Here is a 10,299-nt window from a genome sequence, read left to right on the forward strand (position 1 = left end):
CTGACTCCTCCATAAACAAGGCTGAGTGGGATTGGAGAGGTGCTTCCACAGGGGCCGGGGGCTGGAGAGACCATGCCTGGCACTGCTGCAGGGCCGAGTCCCCCATTCCCCAACACCTGCTTGGTCAGAGATGGGTGGGAAGGGTGGCCAGCTGCCCTGTTCTGGTTTCCCAGGTCAGACAGCCTCAGTGGGGCTGTGACAGGAGTCCTTGGCCTGGCCACTGGAGGAGCAGCGTTGGGGCTGGTAGCTCTCAGGGCATACGGGCAACTTTAGCATCCAGTCAAGGGGAGTGCTGGGTGTTTGGCTTCAAAGTGGAGGGCACCAGGGGAAAGAAGGAGCAGCGCAGTGGTTGAAAAAACACACAAAGCTGACCTATTATATTTAAATATTTAGGTCTTTATTTTAGTATTTTTTAGTCATAATATTGATATAGAAGGTTAATAACAGTCAGCCAATCTTAGTCAAGTTGCATTTCATTTTTAAAAAGGAGATTAAAGAAATCAGAGGAGTCAGAGGTGTGAAGTAGTGTTGGTCACAGTGCCATCACAGAGGCATTGCTGCCACCTGGTGACAGCAAAGCTTGAGGACAGGCTGTGAGTGCATAGCCCAAGTTTCCAGATGTTCCCAACTTCCCCCATTTACTGTGCCCAAGGACCTGTCTATGTAAGAAACCCTACTGGATTGCTGGTGGGGGTGAGTGACAGCCATGGGCACCGTTTACCCTGATTTGATATTTACAGATACTTTCCAGATTTATTGCAGTGGTTTTGCATGGTGAGCAGGTTGCTCTTGGGGTAGACCAGTGTGTGATAGCCGGGAGCTGTGAGCAGAGGTGCCAGTGTGGGTTGGCCTTGGCATCCCAGGCCTCAAGTGTGCTGCATTGAGGACAGGCCCCAGAACAGCAGAAGCGGAGTTGGCAGCAGCATAACCCGTCTTGGCGAGGGATCCAGAGCAGGGTAGGCGGTCAAGGCTGTGCTGGGCTGCCCGGACCCAGGTAGACGGCCTTCTCCACGCCATCCACCATCTCTGAGTACTCCACGAAGGAGGAGAAGTGCGTGCACTCAAAGCGGCTGCTCCCACGCACGTGCGCCAGAAACTTTGGTGCTCCAGGGAAGATGACGTTGTCAGCCAGCAACACTGTCCCCTTTCGTAACAGGCCACACTCCTGCAGGGGACAAGACAGTTGGAGGGGGTGAGTCAAGGGTGCTCATCAAGCCTGCTCCAAACCAGCAAGACAGGTGCACCATATACTGGCCTGACCCTGGTGTTGGCCCCATACCTCCTGGGGTCACAAGGGTCTTTGCAGCCCCCCATCTCCTCCCTGGCAGGGCGCATTGCAGGAGAGGGCTGTGCTGAGTGCAGGTCCCACCTCTAAACATCAGCTCTGTGAGGGAGGATCTTTCTCTTCGCCATTCACTCCTGCATCCTTGGCCCTAGAACTGTGCACGGTACCAATAGGGCATCACTAAATGCTAGCTAGACGAGTGGGGGTGGTGATGGGGCCAGTGGGTCCCTCATCACCGGTGCCAAGAAAATACGGCTTCTCCAGGTGGGAGGAATGCCTGGTGCCCCGTGTGTGGCTCCTGGGGGTGGTCACTGGAGATGTAATCTGGCCTGACCAGGATGACCCTGCAGTGCTAGGGGGAGGAGGCAGTGGAGGGGCAGATCTCCCAACCCACAAGCCTGCCCCTCAGGGATTCGCTTTGGACATCTCCAATCCCCAGCATCCTACATGCCCCATTCCATCAGTGACTGGGCCCTAGGCAGCCAGCTGGCATTCCCGGGCCTGGGCTCTGCAGAAGGAAGGAAAGGCAACTGGACACAGCCTGGGTCCTCCAGCACTCACAGTCTCTCTAAGCTGAGGGAGGAGCTGCTTAGATTACATGAAACAATAGCATGAGAATCCTTAAGAGGAAATGTTTATTTTGGGGGAGAGGTAGACTAGGGTAAGGGTCACCCCCAGATTGCCTTGTCTTCTGGATTTGACTTTGGAAGCACAGAACTTTTTTCCCCATAATCATAACAGTTAAAAAAAACCAAAAACAATCCCAAACATGAAAAACAAAGTCAAACAAGTGACCCCAGGTGTGTCTGAAATTGCCAGCAGGACCATGTGTGGGGCATCTCCAAGTGACTGAAAATCAGACTGTAACTCTGCACCCCTCCAGGGTTGTGCCCTAGGACAGAGTCTTACTGGGGTCTCAGCGCTCCTGGTGGTAGCTGAGGTTGCTTCTGGCTTGTGAGCTGTGGGGGAAACTGAGGGCCCTCCAGCCAGAGCTTCAGAAAACACACAGGTGTGAGGTCAGCAAGGCTGGGGCAACCCAGGAGACAGAATTGGAACAAAGTATTATCAATCATGGAGTGTTTTCTCTTAGAAAAAGAAAACTATCTGGCAATACTGCCTTAAAAGACAAAACAGAGCAGCCTGGGACGAGGTGTCCCTGGCCCAGGCCCCAGAAGGGCAGCTCAGGTCTGGGGCAGGAAGTGTACAAGGTGAGCTGGGATCGGAGGCTCCAGCCTCGAGGGGTCATGCGGAAGGACTTGGGGCACCACTGGCCACAGATGGGACTATCAGTGGATTGAAAGACACCAGACACTAAAAACCATCCAGTTAACCAGGAGAGAAGGAATGAAAGGAAGGAAACTTCGGCCACCTTTGGAGGTTGCTAGGACCCAGCCATCCCTGAGGAAGCTGGTCACAGGGGGAAGAAGGTAGCACCTGCACTGCCTTTCCCCAGACACCATGTTGCCTCCTGATAGGACACAGACCCCCTGGAGACTTCTGGCCAGAAGCTCAGAGTCTGAGCAAGCCTGTTGTGCTAACTGCTACAGGGAGGGAATGGTGTTCTGAGCACCAGGATGCCAAGTGTGAGGTGATTTTAAAAGATGTCCACAGCCTGGCTGGTGTGGCTCAGTGGTTGAGCATGACCCATGAACCAGGCGGTCACGGTTCAATTCCCAGTCAGGGCACACGCCCGGGTTGTGGGCTCCATCCCCAGTTGGGGGCGTGCAGGAGGCAGCCGATCAATGACTCTAATCATTGACGTTTCTGTTCCTCTCTCCCTCTCCTTTCCTCTCTCTGAAATCAATAAAAAACATATTTAAACTGTGTCCATAGTTCACTGACCTTTAAGAGGTGGATGTGGGCTGGGCTTAGAGACTGGCTTGTAACTGAGAGAAGGCAGAAGCCAGAGGGCATGCCCTCAGAGATTAGGTCCTACACGGCACCCAGCCCTTCATTGCTCTTTCTGTCCATCTCTGGCCCTTTCTCGCCCCTGGCTTTGGGGGCAGCCAGCTGCCATGGTATGAGGACACCTCAAGCGGCCCTGTGGAGATGCCTATGTGACAAGTGACTGAGGCCTCCTCAAAATGGCCATCCAACTTTGAATTGCCACCTGCTCCTGTAAGCCCCTTACTTCCAACCGAGGGGAGGGGCAGCTGGCCCTGACCCAGCACAAGCCAGGCGCCTGCAGAGCCACAGGTGCGGGGCTGCAGAACACAAGCTTAAAAATTACAGCCGTTCCCATTCACGGCTTCTCTTCTTTTGAGATAATTACCAGCCTTGAACAAGGAGCACTGAGAAAACTATCAGTCTCCAGTTACTGCATGGCAATATTTGCTGCCATTCTATAATGCAGGCCCCTGTAATTATTGCACACACCAGAGCTGCTGAAATCCTCCCCACTCCCTGACACAGGCCCAGCTGGGTTGGCCACCTGGTTTCTGCCCTTAACACGATTCATGCTCCCCTGCCTGGTGGACCTCCCCAAGCTCAGGCATGCTCCCCACAGCTGCCCCACGGGTCTCCTTGTCATCTCCCCACCTGCCAACACAGGTGACCGGTCCAACTTCTAGTCCCTGGATGCCCTCCCTTTCCACTACTATCACTTACTGCCTCCCCGAGGTTCCAGATATCTGCACCACCCTCCTCACAGCCATCCCTCCCCTCTCCACACACCCAACAGGGATCTTTCCTGAAGACAGGTCTACCTTCACCCTCATGTGCTTAGAACTGTGTGCCCCCACCTGTGTGGCATTTGAGGCCCTCCACACACAACCCTGGCCCTCTGCCCCAAATCAGCCCACTCCTAGAACATTCGTGCCCTTGCACACCCACCAGAGCCCACTGGGTTCGATGTGCTGCCCAGTCTTCAGCCGTGGCTCCGGTGGCCATGCCTCCTGTGCTCACAGTCCCTTTGCACTGGGCAGAGTGTCCACGCCATGGGGGAGCTGAGGTGGGTGAGCACTGGATGGATAACATGGGACAGCCCCAGGCTGGCCCTCGGGCAGGGAGGCTGGGGTGGGACAGAGCATCCCAAACCCTCCATGAGGGCCAAGGAGTTTCTAAGTGTCCTCTTGACCACCCAGGAAGGACAAGGCAGCGGTTATTGATATTAAGGGTCATGTGTCAGCTCATTACAGGGCCCCGAGCTCCAGCCTCCTAACACAAGGCAGCCCACTGGTCACCACTTGGTCTGGGGGTGGGGGCATGGGGGGTTATGCAACAAGGAGCCTCAGGAAGAAGGGAAGGAGACACTGATTTCCCTAACCAGCACCAGCTGTCCAGCTGGGCCAGCATGGCAGCCAGGCTGCTTCCCTTCTGCCTCTTCCGCCCTGTGCCCTTTCTGATCAGACCATCTGGTCCATGGGGTCCTCACTCTGCTGCCTTAGTACAGGCTGCCCAGCACCCCTTCCCTCCAGTCCCCATCCTGCCCCAGGGCTACCTCCCGTCCTCTGTGCTCCCTGACCTCAGGCTACCTGTGGCCCCCACGGCCACCCTTGGCAGGACTTAGCTGGAGCGCCTGGCTCTTCAGAGAGCCTGAGGCCTACCGCCCGGCAGCCCCTGTGCCAGCAGCCAGCCCATCCATGACAGGCCGCTGCACAGCTCACCTCCAGGAGGAGTGTGTCTGGCAGGTACCGGTCCTTCCAGTGGTCCAGGAAGACCATGTCCAGCGTGTCCACATCATATTTCTTCTTCAGCTGGGGAATGATGTCCTGGGAGGCCCCGATGATAACGGTTACCTAGAACAGAGCTCCGTCAGTGCCAGTGCCATGGGGGTCAGAGACCACCCTGCCTGGACACCCAGGAAGTGTCCACCCATAGTTTCTCTGGGGTTCTGGAGAGACAAGTCTCCACTCTGCCCCCTCCCTCTGGGGAGGTTTCCTGCTCTATGGGACTGGGCAGCAAGAACACCCTCACCGAGCTGCTAGTGTTCTGTGAAAACTGGCCCAGGGGGCTTGGAGGGCCTGGCTGCAGCAGGATAAATGTGGCCTTGAACCACATACCACCCACCCACAAACACCTGGCCCATCTCATCCCACCCACCCACCCACCCCTGGCCCATCAGTGTCTACATCCGTCACTGGGGGAAGTGTCGCACCCTGTCCTGCAGGCCTGCGAAGTCCAGCATCTGCTGGATGATGGCAGCATAGTCGGGATTGAGCTCGATTGTGAGCAGGCGGGCACCAGGCGGCAGCAAGCGGGCCATCCGTATGGCTGAGTAGCCACAGTAACCCCCCAGCTCCAGCAGTAGGGAGGGGCGCTGCTCCCGCACCACGGTGTCCACGATCTGGCCTTCAGGGGATGGAAGGAGAGGGTGATGCAGGCAGGAGACCCACTCCCAGTCCTGGGTCTGTTCCTTCTGACTAAGCAACAGCCCTTCCCAATGCCTGGCCCCCAGCCCTCCCCTAAGGCCATGGTCCCACTGTACAAACCACCTAAGCTCCCCTGGTACCTTAGGCCTCCGTGCCTTTCCACAAATTGGTCCCTCTCTTTCCATGTCCCTGGCTGACTCCTACTGGTCCTAACCCAGAGCTGCCCTCTGTGGAAGCCCTCACCCCTCCCTACCCATGGGCCACACTCAGGGCCTGCCTGGCTCCCTGGAGCTGAACACTGTGAAGGTCTCTGAGGGGGCTGGACAGTGGCTGTCATGTTTGTCCTCAGGGCTGGACTTCAGGGCATGTAGCACAGCACATGCCTTTGCCCCATGCTGGAGTTCAAAGGTCAGGAAGCCTAAACTGGGCAGAGTCCACGGAGCCCTTTGCACCCTCATGCCAGGCAGGGACACCCAGGAACCCACTGCCACCCTGCACCAGCCCCCGGCTCTGAGGGACAGCGTGTGAGTACGGGGCCTGCATGGAGCCACTGCTGTCCCCTCTAATATTGGCTGTTAGTCTGTGGAAAGGAGAAGACACTAAATAGTGGCCGCCTGGGCGGTTTATCAAATGTCCCTCCCTCCCCATGGGGACAGTTGATGTGGGTGTTAGGGTCTCTGCACAGCTTTGTCCCTGGCTGGGCAGGTGGCTTGGGCCCCAAGGCTCCAGATGCGCCCCCCCACCCCAATACCCAGAAACAGGGTGATAACAGGCCCCTCCTGTATGGGCTGTCCTGCCTGGCCTGGGGTCCCCATTCCTGTATCCACTACCTGCTGGCCAGGCTGCCTACCTTTCTTGTCGCCCACGTTCATGGCCCACTCCTTCTGTGAGCAGTAGGCATCGATAGTCTCCAGCACACTCTGTGGGTCCCCGGCTACCGCATGCTGCAGCACGTAACGCAGGATGCGCTGCTCCTTGGTGTCACCCATTAGCAGGTTGTAGATGGGCTGCTGAACAAACTCATTCCAGCCAATAAGAAACAAGCCATGGCGTCGCAGTAAGAACAGCAGTGCCAGCAGCACCAGGCACACTAAGAAGGCTACCAACAGCAGGGGTGGGGCCTCCAACATCTGAAATAGGGCAGAGATTAGTTGGGGAGAAGGGGGGGGGGAGCCAGGGGGAGGGGAGCGGCTTCAGAGCTTGGTGGCCAGCCAGCAGTCCTGACTCAGCTGGGGACTTGAGTCCCGTCAAGTTAGGGCAGACCTGCTCTCCTGGCTCACCCACTTTCTCCTCAGTCTGTTGGTGCTACCATTCTCCTCCCTGTGCTGATGGGGGCCCAAGGTTCCAGAGTCAACCAAGTGCCCCAGTGCCAAGGAGCAGAGGTCCAACCCTCCTGCCCAAGCCCTATGCCTCGGGAAAGCAATGATCAATTTGGAAGCAACATTAGACCAAGCGACATACTTGTATGTGCTAGTTACAAACAGCACATGCCAATCAGTGAGAAAAAGACAAGTTAAGAGAAAAATGGGCCATTGCAGCAGATAATAGAGCTTACAGGGGAAGGCCAGAAGCCCCGAGCAGGCACAGGAAACCAGGTGCAGGTCTTGGCACCACAGTGGGGGGGGACCCTGGGCCTCACCAGCCTGACAGACTGTGAATCAGGCATCTTTCTGCAGAAGTTCCCAGGCCCCACTGGGAAAGGCTCCCGCGGGCAGGACACACCACACAGGTGAGGGGATCACACGGGGAGACGGCAGGGTGGGCAAGGACAGAGCGTCTCCCAGGGCACAGACGGACAGGAATCAGTGGCGGGCGGCCTGTTCCACCTGAAGATCCGTAACTTTCCACTGTGCTCCTGTCTGCGTGCTTAGTGCTTCCCAACCATACACCTATGTTGCTTTATTTATCCTTACTATTATTACTAGTAGTGCATTTGGGTGGTGAGATACTGGGCCTTTTCTGTTATTTTGTATTGTTAATCCTCCCTCACCTGAGAATATTCTTCCATTAATTTTTTTAGAGAGTGGAAGGGATGGAGGGAGAGAGAGAAACATCGATGTGAGAGAGACACATCAATTGGTTGCCTTTTGCACTCACCCTGACTGGGGCCGGGGATCAAACCTGCCCTTGGCCAGAATCGAACCTGGGACCCTTCAATCTGCCGCTGGTTGATGCTCTAACCACTGAGCCACACCGGCCAGGGCAAATGGTATTTTTTTAACCAGAGTGCCAGGAACACTCTGGTGGTTTTTTTCTGGTCAGATCGACAAAAAGTATATATTTTTTGGTTTGCCGCAGAATTTGAGCAGTTAGTTTATGTGTGCCATGAGATGAAAAAGATTGAAAATCAGTGGCTTAAACTATAAAATTCTTAGAAAAAAATACAGTAGTAAACCTTCATGACCCTGAATTTGGCAATAGATTCTTAGACTATGACATCAAAAGCACAAGCAACAAAAGAAACATAAATAGACTTCCATTACAATTAAAAACTTTTGGGCATCAGAGGACCCACTCAAGAAAGCCAAAGGACAACCCACAGAATGGGAGAACATGTTTGCAAATTATATACCTGATGAGATTTTAATATTCTGAATATATAATGAACTCCTACAATGCAACAACAAAAAACCCAATTAGAAAATGGGCAAAGGACTTGAATAGATATTTCTCCAAAGATATACAAATGACTGATAAGTACATGAAAAGATGCTCAACATCATTAATTATCAGGGGCATGCAAATCAAAACCACAATGAGATACTACTTGATTAGGATGGGTATTTAAAAATAAAAATGCCTTAGTCGGTTCGGCTCAGTGGTTAGAGTGTCTGCTTGTGGACTGAAGGGTCCCAGGTTCGATTACAGCCAAGGGCATGTACCTCTGTTGCAGGCTCGATCCCCGGCCCAGGCCAGGGTGAGTGCAGGAGGCAACCAATCGATGTGTCTCTCTCACATGGATGTTTCTCTCTTTCTCTCTCCTCTCCCCTTTCTACTTGCTCTGGAAAAGTAATGGAAAAAATATCCTCCAGTGAGAATTAATAAAAAACGGAAAATAAGTGTTGGTGAGGATGTGGAGAAATTGGAACCCTCATGCATTGCTGACAGCCCTAGAAAATGTTAAATACAGAATTATCATATGACCCAGCAATTCCATTCCTAGGTGCATACCCAAAATGACTGAAAGCAGGGACTTGAATGGATACTTGTTCACCCATATTTATAGCAGCATTTTATATGTAACAGCCAAAGTGTAGAAATAATCCAAGTGTCCTTCAGTCGATGAATGGGTAACAAAATGTGGTCTATCCGTACAATGGAATATTATTTAGTTATTAAAATGAATGAAGCACTGATACATGCTACTACATGGATGAACCTTCATGACATTATGTGACCAGCAGAGGTGGTTCAGTAGGTTGGAGTGTCGTCTCAGGCACCAAAAGGTTGTTGGTGCGATTCCCAGTCAGGGTACATACCTGGGTTGCAGGTTCGATCCCCAGTCGGGGCACGTACAGAAGGCAATTGACTGATGTTTCTCTCCACCAACCCCTAGGGTGAGGATTTTTAAAAAAAGACAGTATGCTAAGTGAAATAAGCCAGACATAAAAGGATAAATATTGTATGATTCCACTTATATGAAATACCTACAATAGGCAATTCCATAGAGACAAAGTAGAATAAAGGTTGCTGGGGAGAGGGGAAATTACTGCTGAATGGGTACAGGGTTTCTGTTTGGGATGATGGAAAAGGTGTGGAAATAATGGCAATGGTTATACAATGCCATTGATTTACACACTTGGAAGTGTGAAAATGGCAAATTTTAAATTATGTATGTTTTACTAGAGTAAAAAGAAAACAATGAAAACAATAGCACAAGCAGCCCTGCTTCTGGCATTCCCTGTTCCAAAAAGGGAAGGGGACATGCCATTCCCCATAAGGAAGCAGGATCTAGAAAAACAGCCCAGCTCCCCTCTCCCTGGGGGACCCAGGCACTCAGGAATGCCTCTCTGCAGGCCTGCTGTCTGCCTGCTGATCCAGACCTCATTCAGCAGGGCCTGCACGGACACCTAGAGGGACACCTGCCTCCCTGGGTGCAAGCTCATCTCCCTTCTTGGAGGCAGCAGAAGGGGTCTTCCTGACCAAAATTTGCCCACCCCACATGCTCCCTTTCTACATGGCCAGTGTGTGCATCCAGCATATATCTCCTCATAGACAGCATACAGACATGGGCGAGGGACAGACCCTCTTTCCCCAAAACACAGTAACACGCCACCCAAAAAAACATTCCTTATATAAACCCATTCTTAAGTATTCTCCCTGCAACACCCAAACCATAAGCTCCATCAACTATGATCACCAATAATCCACCTTGAGACCCAAAGGGTGCGATCAAGACAGTTGGCAGCTGGGCCAAGCCCCTGGCCAGCCTCAGGTGTAGGTAGGCGGCAGGCAGATGGGCCACTGACACCCAGAGCCATCAACCCCTGGACATTTAGCTCCATAATCCTTTGTGACAAAAGTGCTTGGCCACATCCAGCTTGGCACACAGTTAAACTTCACCAATGCCCAGCTCCCCAACATCTGCAAGTGGGGGACTCCACTCACCCTGCAAGTCTGCCCCTCCTGGCTCATGGGCTCCTGAGGCTGGGGATCACTTTGTCAGCTAGTCAGTATTTGTTTTCACACATCTTAGATGTGTTT

At 53.2% G+C, this 10,299-nt stretch overlaps 1 protein-coding gene across 1 annotated transcript; it reads right to left on the reverse strand.

Annotated features, from left to right (window-relative positions):
- Positions 1 to 375: 375 nt before the first annotated feature.
- On the reverse strand, positions 376 to 10,299 carry COMT (catechol-O-methyltransferase). The gene is made up of 6 exons (XM_087828499.1): positions 10,204 to 10,299; positions 9,075 to 9,147; positions 6,446 to 6,725; positions 5,382 to 5,575; positions 4,891 to 5,022; positions 376 to 1,165 (listed from the first exon to the last, which is right to left on the reverse strand). Exons 3-6 carry the CDS (start codon positions 6,723 to 6,725, stop codon positions 965 to 967), a joined length of 807 nt encoding a protein of 268 aa, XP_087684625.1. The 5' UTR covers positions 9,075 to 9,147; positions 10,204 to 10,299; the 3' UTR covers positions 376 to 964.

Source organism: Miniopterus natalensis, chromosome 20, assembly GCF_054644295.1.
Source record: "Miniopterus natalensis isolate mMinNat1 chromosome 20, mMinNat1.hap1, whole genome shotgun sequence".
NCBI classification, from domain to species: Eukaryota; Metazoa; Chordata; class Mammalia; order Chiroptera; family Miniopteridae; genus Miniopterus; species Miniopterus natalensis.

Bases quoted from the DNA above. Each gene is read 5' to 3' on its own strand.
- COMT (XM_087828499.1), bottom strand. From the start codon at position 6,725: ATGTTGGAGGCCCCACCCCTGCTGTTGGTAGCCTTCTTAGTGTGCCTG. The intron at 5,576-6,445 runs GTAGGCAGCCTG...CATCCCCTGAAG, and splicing joins GAACGTGGGCGACAAGAAAG to GCCAGATCGTGGACACCGTG. The intron at 5,023-5,381 runs GTGCGACACTTC...GCTCTGTTCTAG, and splicing joins TCGCAGGCCTGCAGGACAGG to GTAACCGTTATCATCGGGGC.